The sequence below is a fragment of the Helianthus annuus genome, chromosome 12, assembly GCF_002127325.2.
Source record: "Helianthus annuus cultivar XRQ/B chromosome 12, HanXRQr2.0-SUNRISE, whole genome shotgun sequence".
In the NCBI taxonomy this organism is placed as follows: Eukaryota; Viridiplantae; Streptophyta; class Magnoliopsida; order Asterales; family Asteraceae; genus Helianthus; species Helianthus annuus.
In genome coordinates, this window is record NC_035444.2 from 57,103,104 (window position 1) to 57,127,067 (window position 23,964).

General features: G+C 37.7%; 1 protein-coding gene across 1 annotated transcript; it reads right to left on the reverse strand.

Annotated features, from left to right (window-relative positions):
• Positions 1 to 21,307: 21,307 nt before the first annotated feature.
• LOC110895016 (ALA-interacting subunit 3) lies at positions 21,308 to 22,621 on the reverse strand. Its single transcript, XM_022142273.2, has 3 exons — positions 22,263 to 22,621; positions 21,897 to 22,197; positions 21,308 to 21,649 (listed from the first exon to the last, which is right to left on the reverse strand). Exons 1-3 carry the CDS (start codon positions 22,619 to 22,621, stop codon positions 21,308 to 21,310), a joined length of 1,002 nt encoding a protein of 333 aa, XP_021997965.1.
• Positions 22,622 to 23,964: the final 1,343 nt, after the last annotated feature.

Sequence of the window (23,964 nt, forward strand, 5' to 3'; positions counted from 1 at the left end):
ACAAGCTTTTTGTAGCTTATGTTTGTTTGTTTTTTTTTTTTTTTTTTTTTTTTCGTCACGTAAAGGTATGTTTATGAAAAACCGAGTTTGTCACTAAAATAAAGGTGAAAAAAAAATGAAAAAGGTTTTTGGTGGGTAGAAAATTGTTTTGGGGGTAATGAAATGAAAGGTTTAGGCTCAAAGGGGTTTTCTAGGGGGGTTTTGGGTAGGTAAAAAAAAAAAAATAAAAAAAATAAAAAATAATGGTTTTGAAAGAAAAATAGTTAGTCCTAATGCCTCCATCATTTACTTACTTGGGTTTAAGTTGGTAAGGACCGGGAATGTATCGTCGTGGCAAGTTCTAGATTTGTAAAGACCGAGCGGCTATTCACACAAGAAACGAAAAATGAGCATTTAATCTAAGTATGTGTATTTTTATGCTCAATAAAGGCTCAAAACTCACTTTTTTGTGGGAATGGGTTTTTAATGTGACCAAGCATATATAATCGAATTTTAGCTAGACTTGTTATACCGTTTCATAATTTTCTTATGTTAGTTCTTTTTATCACGACGCTATCGGTTGTAAGTTTGTAAAAATATAACCCTTTTATAACTTGTTATTCCCAACTTAAACTAAGACAAGTAAATAAAAAAATGAAAAAGTTTTTGAAAAAATTTGGGGTGTTTAGCGGTTCCAATAGAGTTTTGTGTAAGGCTTGTTTTAGGATTTTGCAAAATTCCAAGGTTTTAGCATCCCCCCCCACACTTAAATTACACATTGTCCTCAATGTGTCCAAAAATAGAGTTTTTGGTTGATTAGAATATGTAAAAGTGTGTTTAAAAACAAAGATTTGTGTTACTGGCGCTCTGGACACGGCCCCGTGTCCATTGAACACGGCCCCGTGGAGAACTGCCAGTAACGAAAAACTTACAGAGGGTGAACACGGGGGCGTGTTGGGTGAACACGGCCACGTGTTCGACAAAATCTGCAGGTCAGTAGCCAAACAGCAGAACTGAGAGATGGACACGGGGGCGTGTTGGGTGAACACGTCCCCGTGGTGACAGTCTGTTAGCCGAAAAAATAGGGTTTTCTCCCGGTTTCTTCCTCCTAGGGCTGCGAGTGCTAATGTTTAGCATTCTAACCCTTGCATTGCACCTGTTCAAGCATTCAATACCATCCAACCAAGCACAAACCATCCTAATCTTACCATAGTCAAATATTATCCAAACATAAAGTAAAAAACAAAATAAAGATAAAAAGTAGTTAAGGAAAGTAAATTGTCTTGACAAATGGCACGCAGGCCATGAATTGTTCGATGGATAAGAAGGGTAATCAAACCTGTGGGCTTATCACCAGCTAGCCCTTTGCTCCTCCCAGCCTCCTACTCCATATCTTCATCACTATCTTCACCTCCGCCTCCCTGCCTCGCCATGTACTCCCGGATGCTACCGATATCATCTTGTATATCGTTGACGCTGCGTTCGATAGCTCCTACCCGGAGGTGTGTGTTGTTGGCGAGGTTGTAGGTGTTCCGGGTGCACATGAGGTTTTCCTGCAAAAGATCATGCAAACTTTGGAAATTAGGAAAACCGCCTCCTTGAGAGGAGGATTGACCCTGTTCGCCTTGGGGAGGGTATTGGTACTGTGGAGGTGGTGCATGAAGAACTAGAGCCTCTTGCGGGTTCCATGCGTAGCCTTGCGTCCTCTGAAAGCTCACCGTCCCGTCCTCCGCTTCATAGAGCAAGTTCATGGCCCGACAGATATGGTAATCAACCCGTCCCGACCATGGGCTCCTTTCGAAGGACTTCGGGATGTTCGCGAAGTGCTTGAAAAGACGGTACACCCATCCCCCGAAGAAGATTGGTGTAGGAGCAGAGGCAAGGCGGTTCAAGTGCATGTTCCGCAGTAGGAGGTAAGGAACATCGAGAGGCTTCCGGTTGTGGATGCAGTGAAGGACAACCAAATCTCTAACCCCAACAACGCCACTACTGTCATGGCGTTGGTTCAGCGAGTACGTGAGGAGCCTGTGGATGTAGCGATATAACGGGTTTCTCAGTTTGGTACTCTTTGTGCTGCTGGAGTTGTAGATCCCCTCACCGATTTGAGCCCATGCGGCTTGGCGTTCTGTTGCGTCCAGGTCTCGCAATCCCCCGGTATTCTCTTCGTTCCCCGCTTCTTCGTCTTTGTACAGCCCAATGATTGATCCGAACTGCGCCATGGAGGTTCTATAGGTCGTACCCCCACATCGAAACTCGACCGCCTCATGATCAAACGGGTCGCGTCTCGAGCTGAAGATGAATGTGCTATAGAACTCCAATGTGCATTGGTGGACCGACCGAAGTCGGGTAGTCAATGCTACGTGCAGTGGACCTGTCACTATGTTGTTGAAGCGGTCCAGTTGGTTTACCATTGTCAGAAGATCGGTACATGCCCGCCTTGGATACTCTTCGGGCCTTGTTTGTAGGACCTCATAGCGAGCCCTGGCGTCAAGTTCGCTGGCATTGAACCGTGTGAATTTGGACATCTGAAAAGAATACAACAAAAGTTAGTGCGAAACATGGAAATTCGGGTTGAAAACTGCAAACAGTGGGCTGGACACGGCCCCGTGTTCAGCGAACACGGCCCCGTGTTCAGGCGTCTGTAACACCTAATTTTCATTTTTTCGTCCCGGTTTCGAAAACCTGAAAATTTTTAGCCTAATAGCAGCGGTTTCCCCCGAAAATGAAACCCTAAGTGCCATTTTTCCAAAATCAAACCATTTACCCCTTTGATTTTGTGTTTTTCGGTTCAAGAACAAGGGTTTGTGTTTTTAGTTGGAAATCGGACAAATCTATCAACAATACATGGCTATTTACTTCCTACTACTCTACTCTAAACTACTACTAACAATTTTCATCAAAAATTTTGAGTTTGATCCGGATGAACGTGAAGAACCCTAGATTTCCCCCAATTTTTGATGTTTTAACTACATGCAAGTAACTAATCTAACTACTAAGAAGGATAGAATCATACCTTGACGTTGTTAGGCTTGGTGGTAACGTTCGAAATCGGCAGAAAATCGCTCTAAACCAGAGAGTTCTCGGCGAAACGGGGCGTGTGGAATGGTGTAACTGATAGAAAAAGAGGGTTTTATCCCGACAGTCGCCTCGACACGGCCCCGTGTCCAGCGAACACGGCCCCGTGCCGGGTGAAATTTTTAAAATATTTTTTTTTTTTTTTTTTAACGTGCTTGTGTGCATGCCCCTTATCTCCGAATAATGGTTAGATGATTTTACCAGTTTCGAATGTATACTTACCTGTAACATGTCGGGTACGAGTTTATTCGTTGACCGTTTGAAGTGCGATTTCCTCTTCCTCATCCTCAATGGATCCTCTGTAGAGTTTCAGCCGTTGGCCATTGACTTTGAATGGTGTCCCATTTCGAGTTTTAATTTCTACTGCACCGTGTGGAAAAACATGGGTGACTGAAAAAGGTCCCGACCACCTAGATTTTAACTTACCAGGAAACAATCGAAGTCGCGAATTGAACAGTAGAACTTGGTCTCCAATCCGAAATTCATTAGATTTAATATATTTATCATGCAAATTTTTCATTCTTTCTTTATAAATTTCGGAGTTAGAATATGCATAATTCCTAAGTTCTTCTAATTCGTTTATTTGACAAAATCGATTCTTACCGGCAACTTCTAAGTCTAAGTTTACGTTTTTAATTGCCCAGTAGGCTTTGTGAGCAATTTCTACTGGCAAGTGACAACTTTTTCCATAGACTAGTTTATATGGGGTTGTGCCTATAGTGGTTTTATAAGCGGTTCGAAAAGCCCATAAAGCGTCATCTAGTTTGTCAGCCCATTCTTTTTTATTTATCCCTACGGTTTTCTCAAGTATTCGTTTTAAACCTCGATTAGTCACTTCGGCTTGCCCATTTGTTTGAGGATGATATGCTGTTGAGACCCGGTGATAGACCCCATATCTTGTTAAGATCTTTTCGAGTTGATGATTGCAAAAATGGGTACCTCTATCACTTATTAATGCCTTTGGTGTGCCGAAACGAGAGAACAATTTTTTTAGGAATTTTACCATACTCTTCCATCATTTGTTGGAAGAGCTTCGGCCTCTGCCATTTAGACAAGTAATCGACCGCCACAAGTATATATTTGTTTCCTTTTGAAGGTGGGAAAGGTCCCATGAAATCGAGTCCCCACACATCAAAGATTTCACAAACGAGAATGCCATTTTGAGGTTTCGTTTTGGAAGAAATATTACCGATCTTTGGCAGGCATCACATGTCTTTACAAGGTTTTGTGCATCCTTGTAAATGGTTGGCCAGTAAATCCGAATCAAATACTTTCTTGCGGTACTTGCGGCACCATGATGTCCTCCGTATGGACTTTCATGACAATGACGGAGTATTTTCGTGCTTCATTACCATGGACACCCTTCGGATGAGTTGATCGGCACACATTTTGAAAAGATAGGGGTCTTCCCAAAAGTAATGCTTTACATCCACGGTCGCCTCGACACGGCCCCGTGTCCAGCGAACACGGCCCCGTGCCGGGTGAAATTTTTAAAATATTTTTTTTTTTTTTTTTTTTAACGTGCTTGTGTGCATGCCCCTTATCTCCGAATAATGGTTAGATGATTTTACCAGTTTCGAATGTATACTTACCTGTAACATGTCGGGTACGAGTTTATTCGTTGACCGTTTGAAGTGCGATTTCCTCTTCCTCATCCTCAATGGATCCTCTGTAGAGTTTCAGCCGTTGGCCATTGACTTTGAATGGTGTCCCATTTCGAGTTTTAATTTCTACTGCACCGTGTGGAAAAACATGGGTGACTGAAAAAGGTCCCGACCACCTAGATTTTAACTTACCAGGAAACAATCGAAGTCGCGAATTGAACAGTAGAACTTGGTCTCCAATCCGAAATTCATTAGATTTAATATATTTATCATGCAAATTTTTCATTCTTTCTTTATAAATTTCGGAGTTAGAATATGCATAATTCCTAAGTTCTTCTAATTCGTTTATTTGACAAAATCGATTCTTACCGGCAACTTCTAAGTCTAAGTTTACGTTTTTAATTGCCCAGTAGGCTTTGTGAGCAATTTCTACTGGCAAGTGACAACTTTTTCCATAGACTAGTTTATATGGGGTTGTGCCTATAGTGGTTTTATAAGCGGTTCGAAAAGCCCATAAAGCGTCATCTAGTTTGTCAGCCCATTCTTTTTTATTTATCCCTACGGTTTTCTCAAGTATTCGTTTTAAACCTCGATTAGTCACTTCGGCTTGCCCATTTGTTTGAGGATGATATGCTGTTGAGACCCGGTGATAGACCCCATATCTTGTTAAGATCTTTTCGAGTTGATGATTGCAAAAATGGGTACCTCTATCACTTATTAATGCCTTTGGTGTGCCGAAACGAGAGAACAATTTTTTTAGGAATTTTACCACTACTCTTCCATCATTTGTTGGAAGAGCTTCGGCCTCTGCCCATTTAGACAAGTAATCGACCGCCACAAGTATATATTTGTTTCCTTTTGAAGGTGGGAAAGGTCCCATGAAATCAAGTCCCCACACATCAAAGATTTCACAAACGAGAATGCCATTTTGAGGCATTTCGTTTTTGGAAGAAATATTACCCGATCTTTGGCAGGCATCACATGTCTTTACAAGGTTTTGTGCATCCTTGTAAATGGTTGGCCAGTAAAATCCCGAATCAAATACCTTTCTTGCGGTACTTGCGGCACCATGATGTCCTCCGTATGGACTTTCATGACAATGACGGAGTATTCTTCGTGCTTCATTACCATGGACACACCTTCAGATGAGTTGATCGGCACACATTTTGAAAAGATAGGGGTCTTCCCAAAAGTAATGCTTTACATCAGCAAAGAATTTTTTCCTTTGATGATGTGGCCATCCTTTGGTGACTATACCGCTGGCTAAGAAATTAGCGTAGTCGGCATACCATGGTTCTTGTCTGCTTTCCATCATTTCTAGGGACTCCGTGGGAAATTTTTCGTTGATTTGCTCGTCCCTGGTTGTCTCCAAAGCTGGGTCTTCTAAGCGTGAGAGGTGATCTGCAGCAGTGTTTTCTGCTCCTCTTTTGTCCTTGATTTCAATGTCGAATTCTTGGAGGAGTAGAATCCACCTTATCAAACGGGGTTTTGCGTCTTGCTTCTTGAAGAGGTACCTGATGGCTGCATGGTCTGTATAAACTATTGTTTTAGAAAGAACAAGATAAGAACGAAATTTATCAAAAGCAAACACCACCGCTAGTAACTCTTTTTCTGTAGTTGTATAATTTTCTTGTGCATCATTTAGAGTTTTACTAGCATAATAAATTGGGTGGAAATGTTTTTCTTTTCTTTGTCCCAATACTGCTCCAACAGCAAAGTCGCTTGCATCGCACATGATTTCGAAAGGAAATTTCCAATCTGGTGCTATCATGATAGGTGCATTGACTAGCATTTCCTTGAGGGTTAGAAATGCTTGATTGCATTCCTTGTCAAAGATGAAGGGTGCATCTTTTTCAAGCAATTTTGTTAGAGGTCTTGAGATTTTCGAAAAGTCCTTGATAAACCTTCTATAGAATCCGGCATGCCCTAGGAAACTTCTGATTGCTCGCACGGAGGATGGAGGAGGTAATCGAGATATAGTCTCGATTTTTGCTCGATCAACTTCCATTCCTTCGCTTGAGATTTTATGTCCGAGTACTATTCCCTCTGTTACCATGAAATGGCATTTTTCCCAGTTAAGGGCGAGGTTAGTTTCCTCACATCGGGATAGCATTCGTTCAAGATTATCGAGGCATTGATCATATGAGTCTCCAAAGATGGAAAAGTCATCCATGAAGACTTCCATGGTTTTTTCAATCATATCATGGAAAATGGCGACCATACAACGTTGGAATGTTGCAGGCGCATTACATAGACCGAATGGCATGCGTCGATATGCAAAAGTTCCGTAGGGGCATGTGAAAGTTGTTTTCTCTTGGTCTTCTGGTGCTATCGGTATTTGGAAGTAACCTGAAAAACCATCTAAGAAACAATAAAATTTATGACCGGATAATCTTTCTAACATTTGATCAATGAAGGGCAAAGGAAAGTGGTCTTTCCTTGTTGCTTCATTTAATCTCCTATAGTCTATACAGACTCTCCATCCTGTGACGGTTCTTGTGGGTATTAATTCATTTTTCTCGTTAGTTATTACCGTCATACCTCCTTTCTTTGGGACTACTTGGACGGGACTTACCCACGGGCTATCGGAGATAGGGTAGATTAGTCCGGCGTCGAGTAGTTTGATGACTTCATTTTTAACCACTTCTTGAACATTGGGGTTCACTCTTCGTTGTGGTTGAATCACCGTTTTGTAGTCATCATTCATTAAAATTTTGTGCGTGCACATGGAAGGACTTATTCCCTTAATATCTACAAGCTTCCAAGCGATCGCATTTTTGTGTTTTTTAAGTAGGTTAACTAATTTTTCTTTTTCTAAGCTAGTTAATTTAGACGAAATAATTACAGGTAAACTACCATCTTTGCCTAGAAAAGCATATTCCAAACCCTTAGGGAGTTCTTTGAGCTCGATGGGTGGGTCTTTAGGAGACACCTTATTTTGTGGCTCATCTAGATCAAGAACTTTAAAAGTTTGTTCTATGGCTACCTCTTCGTCGACAAAGTGGTCTTCCTCGTGGTTTGTATCAGGTGGTTCAGCTTCATCTTCAATTAGGGGGTCATTGTTGCCAAAAGGATATTTCATTGAGCGCTCTAGATCTATGCTCCTTTTGAATGCCCCTAATTGAAGAGTTAGAGTGTTGAATTTCCGGTTTTTCAAAGCTTTGTGAGTTTGTACAAAAGGTTTTCCCAAGACTAGGGGGCATCATCTAAGATGACGAAGTCGGTTGGGATTACCATTTGATTTGTTTGAACCAAAATATCTTCGACTACACCGATTGATTTCATTACTTTTCGGTCGGATAGAAAAATGGGTATTTGAAGTGGAGTAAAATCACTAATACTTAACTTTTCAAAAATGTAGTTGGGCATTATGTTAACACAAAGATCTTTATCAATAGTTACATTACTAATAAACGAATTTTGAAAGAAACATGGAACCGGTGTGATGTTAATTTCAAAAGGATCTTCTTTTATTAGCGAGGTTTGATCATTAGTTAACTTAACACTTACCATTTCTTTGATTTTAGCACTAGTGTTTAACTCTTTTAAAAACTTAGCATGAGGGGTTATTAAACAATGGTTTTCGAAAGTAGGTGACAAGAGAATAATTTCATCTAAATTAGACTCTTCTTGAATTTTAACATTATCGGACTCACCATTTTCGTTGTTTAACTCATGTGTCTGTTTTTCACTTTCTTGTTCTTCCATTTTTACATTTTCAACTACCTCTACGTTATTATTACTTTTTAACTCTTCTCTCGCGCGGGATTCCTCTTCCCTTGCGCGAGATTCTTTCATGCAACGTTCGATAGTTTTAATGTGTTCTAATATCCTATTGGTCACTTCGGTGAGATTGAAAGAATTTGGATCCTCTAAGCTTGAATCCGGTTGTTCGATCCTTGGTTCCTCATAGTACTCATATGAAGTAGATGGTTCACACCATTGTTCTTCATTATAAGTATATGATGGATAAGGGTCGAAACTTTGTTCTTCATAGTACTCATATGAGGTGGGTTGTTCACGCCATGGTTCCTCATAATAAGTGTATGAAGGTGGTGGCTCATATGTTGAATCTTCAAAGTATGAGTATGAAGGCTCATACCTTGGTTCATCAAAATATGAGTATGAGGAAGGAGGTTCATACCTTTGGTCTTCATAGGATGTGTATGAAGTTGATGGCTCGTACCTGGGCTCCTCATAATGGTTGTATGAATTGGATGGTTGATATGAAGTATTATATTGAACCGAGTGTGCATTACGACAATTAGTGCAATAATTACCCCTATAATCATCCTCATCATAGGTGTAGTTGTAACCTCTTGAGTATTGATCCATAGGAATCACTCAACAGACTACAACTGAGTCTCGGGACCAGAAAACAAAAATAAGACGGAAACAGAAGCTGGACACGGCCCCGTGTTGGTTGAACACGGCCCCGTGTTCAGGGACTGTATCTGGGCGTTTTAATTAAATTAACTGATCACGTTGAGCACGGGGGCGTGTTGAGTGAACACGGCCCCGTGGTCAGACTCTGTATCTGGGTGTCTACTCTAAAAATATGCAGCACGGGGGCGTGTTCAGCGAGCACGGCCCCGTGTTCAAGCTACTGTAAATGCAAAACTAAACTAAAATGCAGAAAAAAATGCGCGCGTTTTGAAAAGGTTTTGAAAAACTGATTAGGCCGTCGATTTTAAGCTTTCTTAAAATCCTTGTGTCCCCGGCAACGGCGCCAAAAACTTGATGTGCGTGAAGTGTGTTATATTTTTAGATATATATTTAAGCCCTTTTTACACTTTTAGCCAAGTTTTAAATTTATAAAACACGATATTTACTAACACTAAACACACATATGGGCAAGTGCACCCATCGTGGACGTAGTATAGTGTTGGTAAGATACCGAGGTCGTCCAAGGACACAAGAGCTTTTAATACCGGTTTATCCTCAACGTCTAATCAAATCAAAAAGTTAGAAAAATGTTTTAAACTAAGAAAAATAAAAACTAACTAAATGCTGAAAAAGAAAATAAAATAAAAACAGATAGACAAGATGAATCACTTGGATCCGACACGTGTATTAGTATAACCTTTGATTATTTTCGCACTTTTGCACTTGTTTAAGAGATTATCTTAGTTATTGTAGTAGGCCCCTCTTTTGAAGGCGACGTTACCCTCAACCCAGTAGTTTGAGTCAGCAAGGATACAATCCTAAAGGGTCGGATTATTGAAAGATAATGAATTAAGTTATTAATGCAAATTATGGTAGGCCCCGCTTTTGGCGGTGACGTTACCCTCGGCTAAGTAGTCTGAGTCAGCAGGGATACAGTCCTAAGTAGCCGGGTTATAGTATTAATAGTAGTTAGCTTATGAGGGGGTCAAAGAGTTTGGATCCCCGCCATCCAATACCTATGGGCATTGAAGGAAATCCTACTAAATTTGACCCAGGTCCCAAGCAGGACCTCTAAACGCTGAACAAGGGCAAGACCTTTACCAAACCGTTCCCTTAACCCCCGACCAGGTAGCCAACATACCTCCATATAGACCGTGGAGATATGAATGGTGAAAATCTTTTATTTTATATAGACAGTAAAATAATGCCAAGACACCACGGACAAACGATAAGGAAAGATCACCTTCAACATAAGTAACTAGTTATTAAAGTCATTAATACAAAACCAAATAAAAAGTGCAAAAGATTAAAAATAAAAAGTATTATACTAAACACTTGTCTTCACCAAGTGATGTAAGAGACTTAGGCAAACATGGCCTTGATTGTCAAGAACTCTTACGATCAATCTTGGATCCCGAGACGACTCACACACTCTATGATGGACAATGGATGATGGTGGTGGATGATGGTGTTATGGTGGTGGTGGGTGGTGGATGAAGTGTGAGAGAGGTGGTGTGCCAAGGGATGAGAGAGAATGAAGCCAAGCTCCTCTATTTATAGGCTGAACAGAACGCTGGACACGGCCCCGTGTTCGCTGAACACGGCCCCGTGCCCGTCTGACATTCTCTCTCCTCATTAATTGTAATTGCGAATTACAATTAATGCGCCTGCTGTACTTTCAACACGCCCCCGTGTCCGCTGGGCACGGCCCCGTGGTGAGCAATGGAAGCTTCTACTGGTTTGTCTTTTCTGCTGCTTCCTGGGCACGCCCCCGTGTTCACTGGACACGGGGCGTGTTCAGGCTCTGTTCTCTTCTCTTTGTCTTGGGAGGTGCCGTTGAGGGTCCGGGCAGTTTTCTTTTGTCCCTTTTCTTGTATTTATGGTAGAATTAGTGGTCTTTTTGCTTCTTTTGTGATTTTGAGCTCATTTCATCCTGAAAATACAAAAGGAAGACAAAAACACTCTTTTTCCAACATTAGTACTTAAAAAGGGTTAGTTTTATGCCTTAATTGATGTGTTTTATATCTTGCATTTTACACACATCAAGCGCTATAGGATTTGACACCCCATTCCTGTTGTTTATGGAATGTCAGAAACCGATATTTTATCCAAATAGGGATTGCCTTCGTGGTATTTCTATAGTCTCCTAGGTGTATTTGATGCACTAAGGTTTGGTTGAATTCTTAAATCACATTTTTATTGTATATTTTGTTATACTCCCAAAAGTATAGTTTGATATACTCTCATGTGTGATATTGTACAAAACAACATATATTTTGTTAATTACTAAAACATAGTTTGATATGTTATTTATAAAACCAAAGCATAGTTTAATATGTTATTTATAAAACCAAAGTATACTTTTGATATACTACCGAAAACGATTATTTTGACGACTAAAGTATATTTAATATACTATCTGTTTAACCATTTTGGAAGCGAAAAATATTTTGATATATTACTTATTCGACTTTCTTAAAACCAAAGTATATTTTCATGTATACTACAAACCTTTTTTTTTGTAAAATATTGTTATACAAACTCATTTTACTTAATTATTTATTTATACATCTTTCTTTTATATCATCTGTTTTCTTATCACTTGTTATATGATTTATAAAAGAAAACATTTTTAAAGTTCATGACAATTTTGTTAAAACATTCTTTTAAACCTACAAGTCATGAATCCTATTTTCAATAAAACCTATGTAACTCACAGACATTTTTATGCTGACGTACCCATTTTTACACATGTTTCAGGTGTTGGTATGTGATGATTGTTGATACATGCTATACATAGGATGGACTCGTGCCTTAGCGACTTTAAAATTTGAAAGACAATATTTGTATTCATTTAATTTGTAATAAAATAATGAGTTCAATAATTCAATAAAACGAAATTATTTAATCCATGGTTGTGAAACAATGATTCTGTTACAACACTCCCCGACGTTTCCGTCACGTTTTGTTATTTTACGTGGTCGGGGTGTGACAATAACCCACTAGTCATTTATAAATTAATAACAAAGTTTGAGGGTCAATCCAAGCTACAAGCTATTATGAAAAATTTGAGGGTTAATCCAAGCTACAAGATGTTATGAAAAAAATGTTTGATCTTCTAAATAGCTAGAGAAGATTAATTTTGTAGCTTTTTTACCTTCTGGACTAGACGTAAATAAAGAAAAGAGTAAATTACGTTTTTGATCCATGTGGTTATATCACTTTTACTATATTAGCCCAAAATAAGAATTTTTAACATTATGATCCCATAGTCTCTATAACTAACCATTTTGGCCCCTAAGTCTAACCATTTTAGCCCTCATGGTCTCTATAACTAACCATTTTGGCCCCCATGATCTCTAGACTTAGGGGCCAAAATGGTTAGTTATAGAGACCATGGGGCATGTTGAAATTATTGATACTTTCATTCATTTGGGCTTATTGGTTGTTGTTTTAGTTTGTTATGTTGTTATGGGTTGTTATGGGCCTGTCTTGATATGGTTGTTAGCTGTTGCATTATTGTTACAGATATCAAAATATCTCTGGTGGCTAAAGTGTAACTTCAGGGACTTCATTTGCTGATCTTCATATCTTGAGGGCTGGAGTGAAACATCAAATGTTTCTATGTATTTAAAGCTTTGTTTTGGTCATTATTGGTGATCATCTTGTACTTGTATCGTTCATTCTCTCTGCTAGGGTTTCATCTTGTACGAACAATCTCTCATATGTATCTGAGAGATTGTTCTGGTAGTTTGGTTCTGTTGTTCTGTTGATCATCATCTGTAGATGATCATCTTTCTTATTTCTGTATTGTTTGTACATTTGATCTTACTGTTGTAAGATCTTTGGGTATTTGGGGGGCAAATCGTTTTGGGTTGGTTTAATAAGATTTTGTCACCTGATTTTGTCGCTATTTCTGTTGTTTCTTTGTGATTGTGTTAAATCATAAATTTCTACATGGTATCAGAGCTTTTGAGCTCTTGATCCGGTCTTATTTCCGCTGTGTTGATCTGATTTGATTGTTGTTTTGTGTAGGTCTGCTTCAAGTTGCAGATCTGTTCTTGATATTGTTTGATCTTCTGGATCTTGGGAGGTTGTTGATATTCAAACCCTAGCTAGGGTTTCTTGCTTCTTGTTGAAGAACTGTGTTGGTCTCTAAACCCTTGAAGGTTTAGGGCAAACTGACCAGTTGATTTGTCCTTGATTGCGTTAAAACTTCAGATCTGTTTAGATCTGGTGTTTTTTGGATAGCTTGCACCCACTGTGAGATCTTTCTATCTCCTCTCTTTATTTTTTGTTGGTTGGCTTAGTTGAAGTCGGGGTAGTGAGGACCGACACTTGATTGTTTGTTTTATTTGATCTGTGGTGAGTTGTTGTTTAATCTTTGTTTTTTTGTGTTTGGCTCCTGTATTAAGACCTGTCCAGGCACTATAAGTGACGAACCTGGAATCTGGACACTGATACAGCTTCGCCTTAGAGTCTGTTGTATTCTTGTCTTGTTGTTGGTATATTTGTTGTTTGTGTTGGTTTTCTTATTGATTGTTGATCATGACTGGTAAAGATGATAATGCTGGGTCTTCTCAGACTTTGATTAGCAAGTTGGATATAGGTGATCCTTTGTTTTTACATCCTAGTGATTCAAGTTCTTTAACTATTGTTGGTATAAAACTAAAGGGAACTGAAAACTATAGGGTGTGGTCTAGTGCTATGAAATTGGCTCTTGAAGCCAAAAATAAATTTGGATTTATAGATGGTAAATGTAAAAAGAATTCTGATGATGATGTTCTAAGTAGTCAGTGGGACAGGTGTAATTCAGTTGTGCTAAGTTGGTTGTTAAACTCTGTTTCTGAGGAATTATACTTAGGGCAAGTATTCTCAAAGTTAGCCTCAGAAGTCTGGATTGATCTAAAAGAAACCTATGACAAGGTTGATGGCTCTATAGTTTATGATTTATATAAAAAGATTAACTGTATTACTCAAAATGGAAGTTCTGTTTCTGAATATTATCATAAGCTAAATACAATGTGGAAGCAGTTTGATGCTGTGCTTCAACTGCCTACATGTTCATGTCAAGCTGCAAAAGATTTTAATGATTTTTCTACCTTAATTAAACTAATGCAGTTTCTTATGGGCTTGGATGATGTCTATCAGCCTGTAAGAACTAACCTGTTAACCAGAGAGCCATTACCTTCAGTCAAGGTTGCTTTTTCTATTGTGTCCAGGGAAGAGTCACATAGGAATTCTAGTGTTGGATCTAAAACTCAGAGTGTATCTTTTGTTTCAAAAACCAATCAAACATTTGATCAAAAAAAGAAAGAATTCAGAGGTCGTAATCCTAATCTTAAATGTACCCATTGTAATAAACTTGGTCATACTGTTGACAGATGTTTTGAGTTGGTTGGTTATCCTTCAAGTTTCAAAAAGAAACCTGGAGGTCAGGTTGGAAAAAATTTCTCTAATTCTAGGTCAAATATATCTTCTGTTCCTTCTGTGTCTCAGTTTTCTCCAGAACAGGTTGCTAAACTTTTGAGTTTGTTGGGTGAAAAAACTAGTACTGAATCTCAACCTTCTAATATGGGAGGTGAGTCAAACTGTGTTTTTGGTTCTTTAGATAAGTTTGTTTGTTGTTATAGTCTTATAAACTTTGGTTTTGATTATAATTGGATTTGTGATTCTGGTGCTAATCAGCATATGGTCAAAACTGATAAAGATATGTTCAATTGTGTTGATGTGTCTGAGTATGATTTAACTGTCTCTCATCCTAATGGAACTAAAGCTAAAGTGTCAAAAATTGGTAGTATAGAACTTGCTAAAGATGTCATTTTAACTGATGTGTTCTTTGTTCCATCCTATAGTGTAAATCTGTTATCTGTTTATAAGTTGTCTAAAGATAATAAAATTACTGTTGTTTTTAATGAAAATAATTGTTTACTTCAGGATTCGAAATCAAAGAAAGTGTTGGTGACTGGTAAACAAGATAATGGTCTTTACTTTGTTAATAAAGGTGGTAGTTCAGTTAATTTGTGTTTTAATAGTTTGAACAACAGTAATTTGTGGCACAGTAGGTTAGGTCATCCTGCTGATCAGATCTTGTCAGTTTTAAAAGGTGATTTAGGGGTTGCTGAGATTGCAAAACATCCTTGTGAAATTTGTCATAGGGCTAAACAAGTTAGGGTACCATTCCCTTTAAGTGAACATAAAACAAAAGAATTGGGTGATATAATTCACTTAGATGTTTGGGGACCTTATAAAGTAACTAGTAAAGATGGGTTTAAATACTTCTTAACTGTTGTTGATGATTATACACGTGCTGTTTGGTGTTATTTGCTAAAAAGTAAATTGGAAGTTTTTGACAATATTGAAAGTTTTTATGAATTAGTGTTAACTCAGTTTAAGAAAAAAAATTAAAGTGTTTAGAAGTGATAATGGAACTGAATTTGTGAATAACAAAATGGAAGTTTTTTGTAAAAAAAAGGGGATTTTGCATCAGACATCCTGCTCTTACACACCACAACAAAATGGTGTTGTAGAGAGGAAACATAGACACCTTTTAAACTTGGCAAGATCTCTGTTGTTCCAAAGTGGTGTTCCTCTTAATTTTTGGTCAGAATGTGTGTTAACTGCTGTTTATATTATTAACAGGTTACCATCTTCTGTGCTTCTAGGAAAAAGTCCATATGAGTTAATGTTTGGTTTTAAACCCTCTTATTCACATCTTAGGACTTTTGGTTGTTTATGCTTTAGCACTATTCTGAATGATTTAGATAAGTTGTCTTATAATGCTGAAAAATGTGTGCTAATTGGTTATTCAAATGTAAAAAAAGGATATAAACTTTGGAGTTTAGATAATAAAAAGGAGTTTTATTCTAGGGATGTCAATTTTTATGAAACTGTTTTTCCTTTTAAATCAATTAGTCAAAATGTTTTGTTAACTGATAATCTAAATCATTTAAATTTTTTTGATAGTGTTGAAGTGTTAACAACTAATCCTATAGTTCCCAATGATGAAGAGGGGAGACATGAATCTCATGAGGTTACTGATGATGATCAGCAACCAATCCCCTCTACATCTGCTTCTCCAGTTAATGTTGATTCACAACAGTTATTAACTGAAGTTGAGAGTAGTAGTAGTGAAGGATATGGTAGGGCAGAGGACATTAGTACCTCAACTGATGAGATTAACCCATCTGAGGGAACAGGTCCTTCTCTTAGAAGGTCTAGTAGAAAAGTTGTTGTGCCAAAAAAAATTTGAACATTTTGTATTGAATAGTACATCTAAATATAGTCTAGACAAAATTTTCAATTATTCTTGTTTGTCTTCTGAAAATCTGTGTTTTATTGCTTCTTTGAATAAAGTTGTTGAACCTTCATGTTATGAGGAAGCAGCTTCTGATCCCAGGTGGGTTGAGGCTATGAACAAAGAAATGGAAGCTTTGTTCAGAAACAATACCTGGGTTCTAACTGAACTTCCTCAAAACAGGAAGGCTATTGGCTGCAAATGGGTGTTCAGGGTAAAATATAAGTCGAATGGTGAAGTAGAAAGGTTCAAAGCTAGACTTGTTGCTAAGGGGTTCAATCAAAGAGAAGGTCTTGATTTTGGAGAGACTTTCTCACCTGTGGTTAAGATGGTTACTGTTAGAACTATTATAACTGTTGCTGTTTATTTTGATTGGCCTTTGTTTCAACTTGATGTTGATAATGCATTCTTACATGGTACAATTACTGAAGATGTATATATGAAATTACCTCCAGGTTACTATTCAAAAAATGAGTCAAAAGTTTGTAAACTTGTAAAGTCACTATATGGTCTTAAACAAGCACCTAGAAAGTGGAATGAGAGGTTGACTAATGTTTTGTTGAATCTTGGTTTTGTTCAAAGCAAATGTGATCATTCTTTGTTTATCTTGTCAAAAGATGGTATAACTGTTTTTTTGTTAGTATATGTTGATGATATTGTGGTTACTGGTAATTCTGTTGATAAAATTAATCAAGTTAAGCATGTTTTGAATGAAACTTTTAAGATCAAAGATTTAGGTGTGTTAAAATATTTTCTTGGCATTGAAGTGTTATATGATAAAAAAACTATTTGTCTTAGTCAAAGGAAGTATTGTTTAGAGCTTTTAAGTGAATTTGGTTATTTAGGGTGTAAACCTGTAAATACACCAATAGAACAAAGTTACTTAGTTTCTTCAAAACTTGACAAGGATCAAAAGTTACTTAAAAACATCACTAGTTTCCAAAAGCTAATTGGAAAGCTTATATATTTGTCTTTAACAAGACCTGATATAAGCTATACAGTTCAGTTTTTGAGTCAATTATGCATAGTCCAAATGAAATGCACTTAAATTTGGCTTTGAGGTTATTGAGATACTTGAAACTAAGTCCTGGGAAAGGACTGAGTTTTAAGAAAAGTGAAAGTCTTAATCTGCTTGGGTTTGCAGATTCTGACTGGGGAAAATGTCTTTCTACTAGAAAATCTGTTACTGGCTTTTGCATTTTTTTGGGAGATTGTCTTGTTTCTTGGAAAAGCAAGAAACAAAGCACAGTCTCTAGATCCTCTGCAGAAGCTGAGTATCGTGCAATGTGTTCTGCAACTTGTGAACTTATTTGGCTTAAAAATTTGCTGTTTGAATTAAATGTACAGTGTAGTTTACCTATGTTGTTAAAGTGTGACAGTCAAGCTGCTATTTCAATAGCAGCTAACCCAGTGTTCCATGAAAGAACTAAGCATTTTGAGCTAGATCTGCATTTTTTGAGAGAAAAGGTGGCAGATGGTGTTATTAGTACTGTTAAGGTTGACTCTGAAAGTCAACTTGCAGATGTTTTTACCAAAGGCCTTGGTGTGGGTCAACATGAAGAGTTTTGCAAAAAACTTACACTTGTTGATCTGTTTAAGCCAAATGTATGAAGGGGGGGGGGGGTGTTGAAATTATTGATACTTTCATTCATTTGGGCTTATTGGTTGTTGGGCTTCTTGTTGTTGTTTTAGTTTGTTATGTTGTTATGGGCCTGTCTTGATATGGTTGTTAGCTGTTGCATTATTGTTACAGATATCAAAATATCTCTGGTGGCTAAAGTGTAACTTCAGGGACTTCATTTGCTGATCTTCATATCTTGAGGGCTGGAGTGAAACATCAAATGTTTCTATGTATTTAAAGCTTTGTTTTGGTCATTATTGGTGATCATCTTGTACTTGTATCGTTCATTCTCTCTGCTAGGGTTTCATCTTGTACGAACAATCTCTCATCTGTATCTGAGAGATTGTTCTGGTAGTTTGGTTCTGTTGTTCTGTTGATCATCATCTGTAGATGATCATCTTTCTTATTTCTGTATTGTTTGTACATTTGATCTTACTGTTGTAAGATCTGATCTTACTGTTGTAAGATCTTTGGGTATTTGGGGGGCAAATCGTTTTGGGTTGGTTTAATAAGATTTTGTCACCTGATTTTGTCGCTATTTCTGTTGTTTCTTTGTGATTGTGTTAAATCATAAATTTCTACAGGGCAGATATATTAAAAATTCTTATTTTGGGCTAATATAGTAAAAGTGATATAACCACAGGGGCGAAAAACGTAATTTACTCTAAAGAAAACAATATTATTCTTTGAAAGTAAAGTTAAGATAATTCAAAAAGTAACTACAGTAGTTATACTATGAATTAAAATTGTCTCCTTAATGATCGGAGGATTTGATTTGATTTGCTTTTGGTTTTCTTTTTAGAAGATGTAAACTGATCGTGTATACATCACTGTCAATTACCTTTTTACATGATTATTTTTTTCCCTTGTAATAATTTTCATATTAAAATGGATTGTAGCGATTAACTATATATTGATGAATATCCATGATTCTAATCAAAGAACGTATACTAATCAAACTCTCTTAAGGTGGTTGTAAACTTGTAAAGGAAATGATTATTTAATTAGTTAACGTTTATAAACCGATCAATTTTTTTGGCATTATTTGTTTTTAAATAACAACTACTCACACCTACTTTCTTATCCATGTTGGAATGTAATATTATAGGGTTCTTTATCCAGGTTACAATAATGCTTTTTGCTCTGGACTAATAGAATTTGATTTTGGTTGTCCTAGCAGAATTTTGGATCCCATAAGATCACTCATTTTGGAATTGCACCTGTCTATGCACGTTTAAGTGTGACATGTTGTTGGTGGTGTATGAGATCTAGGGCTGTTTACGAGCTGAGCTGAATCGATCGGACCTTTGCTCGTGCCCGGTTTGTTTACAAGCCGAACCGAACCGAGTTTTTTTCCAACCGAGCCAAAGTCGAGCGAGCGTCTTTCGATCCGAGCATTTTTCGATCGAATGTCAAGCGATTATCGAGCATCGCAGAACAAAAAAAAGAAAGTGACGATGGGGTGCTAGTTATTAGAATAAAATGAAGTTTTCGTCCAATTAGAACACAAGTAAAAATTTAATAAATGACAAGGAATACAAAAACACTCAACTAGTTCTATCAAGATTAACTGAGCGGAAAGATAAATCGTCGATTGATAGAAGCAGACCCTTGTTATATCGAAAGAATGAAATGGAATGAATCGGTGGAAGAAAACCCTGGCGAGCTGGCGTCTTGGCGAGTGCCGATGGAGAAATGAATAATGATGGCCAATGAGGGGTTTTGATTAGGATCTTGTACTTCTGAATCGAATGGTGGGTTGAAACCTGAGTATAGATTAACGCTTCACATTTCAGTATTGGACAATGAACTATTTATATTGGACTTCAATTGTAATTACTTAACTGAGCTCTATTTGGATCTTAGATCAAACATTGTTAATGTGAACCTTAGGGCCGGCCCTGAGAATTCGTGTACCCTGTTCGAGCTCGAAAAAATGTTCCCTTAGGCCTTAACGAAATTGGGTATTTGGCTCACTAAAGGTCTAAACCTAATGCCAAAGGGTTAATAACTAATCTAAACCATAAGAATAGTTTTGTAAGGAGGGCTATGTTGGTTTTGTATAGATGTACCCGATTAAAAAATATTTTATATATACATATCAGTTTTTTTTTTCATAAAAAACGTGCCATCTAAATATCGGGCCCTGGCCGGTAGTCCTCCCCACCCACCCCCGGGCCGGCCATGGTGAACCTCTAGTCATTTAACTCATTTCATTAAAATGACACACACACACACACACACACACATATATATATATATATATATATATATATATATATATATATATATTAAAAAATAAAGCGAGCCAACCAATCCGAAACGAACTGAGCGAACTTTTGCTCGTGCTAGGTTCGTTTACAAACCAAACCGACCTGAACCGGGCGTTTTTTCACATGGAACTTAAAAAGTTCTGGATAGAGGTCGCTGTGTAAGATAGGTCAAAGATGTTGGTTGCCGGTTCACTTGTTTTTTTTTTTTTTTTTTTGCCTTTTGAGAAGGTACCTCATGGGAAAAAAGGAAAAAGGACGAAGCACACAAAGATAGTCTAGATGAAGCACGTTGAATTAAACTTGAATAAACTTGGAATTACAATAGAGATGTGAAGAGCTTACTTGGCTACTTAAAACTAAATGAAAACTAACCCTTATTTATTTATAGTAAACAAGACAATAAAAGAAAACTAGATAGTGGTGGTAATGGGAGGATGTAAGTTATGTGATTGATGGTTATGCAAGAATGTAGTGAATACCAGAAAATGATTTGTCTTGTTTGCAGTGGCGGATCTCGTATTCGCGCCAAGCGGTAACGTTTTATAAATAAGCGGTAACGAAATAGAAAAAACGTCAAATTTTTCCAAAATTTACACTAATTTTACACTACCGCCAGAGCACCAAGGGGTAGCGGGCATTACCCCTTGTTATACACTAGATCTGCCCCTACTTGTTTGTTGCATAAAATCATATATACGTCTAGATTTTTTCTACTTTTGGTTTGTTTTTTAAAATGACTAATTAACTCTAAACATGCTCCTAAATCCACACTAATGTCCTCCATGGGACTAAAACCCTCGACCACAAACACCTTGATAAGCCCTTAGATATATATACATTTAGATTGACACTTCCCCAACTATCAACTACTAGTTTTGTTGCCTATTAATATGTTTAACCATGAAGTATCAAAACTTTTTACGTCCCTTCGAAGCATGTACGTCTTAGTGTTATACTATAAATCATTACCTCCATGGATTAGATTGACATGTTGAATGTAACAAATTCAATGGATTTCTTTTGAGTCCCATCAAGGATGCATGTTGACTTATACAAATTCAATGGATTTGTTTCAAGTAATCGGATGTCTATTCCATGACAAATAGGATGGATCTCCAAGACGTCGTGGACGGAATACATACAAAAGTATAAAATTTATGGCCATAAACAAACATATACCACCAACGCTTATGTAAGCCATCCCAACAAAATCATTCTTCCCACCTATCCAAGTTGTTGTAGAAAGAACAAGCTTCTTTCGTCCACCAAATTTGTATGTGTTGTAGTTGTTCTGTATCTCCACCTTTATTGTATCATGCGCCTCTATATCCGTATTTATCTTCCCGTATAGCTTTCGAAAAGTAGGCAAAGCCGCGGTTCTCATCCACACCATCAGATCCTCTTGCTCGCTTAGCTAAATCAAATCAATCACACATATCAAACCAAACACATATAGCATACATTTAAAGTAAGTATGTTGCCACTGTTAGCCAGGGTCGGACCTAGGTAGAGGGTTGGGTGGGTGGGCGTACCCTTTGAAAAAAAATTAGTGTATTTTACAGGGTAAAATCCCGATCGCATCCCTTGAAATTTTGGTTAAACCCCTCGTTCGCACCCACATAAAATAATTCCTATGTCCGCCACTGTTGTTAGCTACTTACGGGTATGCTTTCATCAAGGGTTGCGCCCCCTATCAAGCCATCCTTTTGGAAGTTCTTGGGGTACACATTTGAACCGAACTTGGCTTTGGCGTCACTTTTCCACGCGATGCCCTTTTTCTCGATGCTTATATCTTTCCCCCGTGTTGATATTTTGTAAGTGTCATTGAACAAACTCCAAGCTATCAATCCACAAGGAACAATTGGTTTATTATCATAGTCGTATGCTACGGGGAGACAAAACTTTGTATCGTTTTCAGCTTTTACGTCACGTAGTTGCTTGTCGCTTTTACTCTTTACGAATCTGAAAACAAAACAAACTACTAAACCAATGTACCATCAACAAGGCCAAGTATTTATACCACCTACCTACGATGATTTTGGTAGAAGTTTTCAAGTTGATAATACACGAATATTGGGGCAACTAGTTTCTTTGGCACTTTTATAGACCTTGTACATGTTTTTTTAATGTCGGGATTTTGAATATATGATTGGGGGTTCTTGCTAAAGTCGTCGGGAACACACGCTTCATCGTAGCGATCAACAATCTCGACAACGCTGTCGGATGCTGTCCATGCTAAAAGCCCAATCGGGATGAAAAGTGCCCCGATTGTTATATATGATGCAATCACCCATCCAGGGGTTAGGATTGGCTTCCAAGCAGGAAGCTCTTGTTGCGAAAATTTTGAATAAACGGGTTTTTTAGAATTCTTGTTTTTTTGATCCATCGATTTCCTTACATTTTAGGAACATGATTAATATGCTTCTCAGAATCAAACAATTATAAATTACCTTTTTCTTTTCTATTCAGGGAGAAACAGAAATGTACGGCATATCACGAATCACCAAATATTCATTCATTCACTCATTTTACCTTTTTTTTAATATAATTATGGAAAATCAAGATTTCAACCCCGCCATGTCAGCCATTTTAGCGCCCCGGGGCGTCATCAACCACACCACAATTGTTAACAAGCAGGGCTGGCCCTGAGAATTCGTGTACCCTGTTCGAGCTCGAAAAAATGTGGCCTTAAGGCTTAATGAAATTGGGTATTGGACTCACTAAAGGTCTAAACCTAATGCCAACGGGGTTAATACCTAATCTAAACCATAATAATAGTTTTGTAAAGGGGTCTACTCTATGCTGGTGTTTGTATGGGTGTACCTTATTAAAGAAAATATTTTACATATACATATCGGTTTTTTTTTAATAAAAAAACGTGCCCCTCGAAATATTGGGCCCTAGCTGGTGGTCCTCCCCGCCCACCCTCAGGGCCGGCCATGTTAACAAGGGGGCGCTATGGCATCCCCGCCAGCGTGCTAACGAGTGTTAAAAGGGAAAAGCTGGTGGGGCCCATATGATCAACCAATCAAATATTTTCTCTTTATTTTTTTTTTATTTTATTTAATAGGGGGCTTAAACCATTGCATGCAAAACGAAATTATGTAAACGACGGGTCCCGGTTCAAGATTTGGCATGTGCGAGATGTGGGCTAGAAACGGAGTATGTGGAGCAACTTTTGGTAACATGGTGCCAAGTTTTAGTATCAATAAAAATCCCAAACATACAGGTAATGGTGTCTTGCTTAGATATTTTGGATTTGGCAAACGGACTTCATGGATCAAAGGAGTGGAAACAGGCCATTAGTGAATTTCTCTTAGTCACATTATGGCATATTTGGAAAGCGAGAAACGAAAAGAAATTTAAATGTAGGCTCATTCCGACATACTAAACGGTGGAAGAAATTAAAGCACAATTTTTTTTTATGGATCAAAGTGAGGTCGAAATTCTAGAGTTTAGTATAGGAGAGATGTGTTGACTTTAATATAAAAGATGTAATTTCGTGATTCTGTCTTGTGTCTTTGTTTTCTATTCGCTTCTGTATGGCTTTGTACCGTTTGTGTGGGGTTTTACATCCTTTGCTGGCCTTTTTTTTCTATATATCATAGAATCTTTCGCCGTTCAAAAAAATAAAACATAAAAAATAATCCACCACCTTGTATAAATTAGTTTGCTAAAACACGAGCTTATTTGCCTTCATATATTGGTTCGTACACATCAACTCAATTT

What these genes read in the sequence shown, in the direction of transcription:
- LOC110895016 (XM_022142273.2), bottom strand. Translation starts at nt 22,621, where the DNA reads ATGGATCAAAAAAACAAGAATTCTAAAAAACCCGTTTATTCAAAATTT. An exon ending in TTCTACCAAAATCATCGTAG is followed by an intron (nt 22,198 to 22,262) that starts GTAGGTGGTATA and finishes TTTTGTTTTCAG; the next exon opens with ATTCGTAAAGAGTAAAAGCG. An exon ending in CCCTTGATGAAAGCATACCC is followed by an intron (nt 21,650 to 21,896) that starts GTAAGTAGCTAA and finishes GATTTGATTTAG; the next exon opens with CTAAGCGAGCAAGAGGATCT.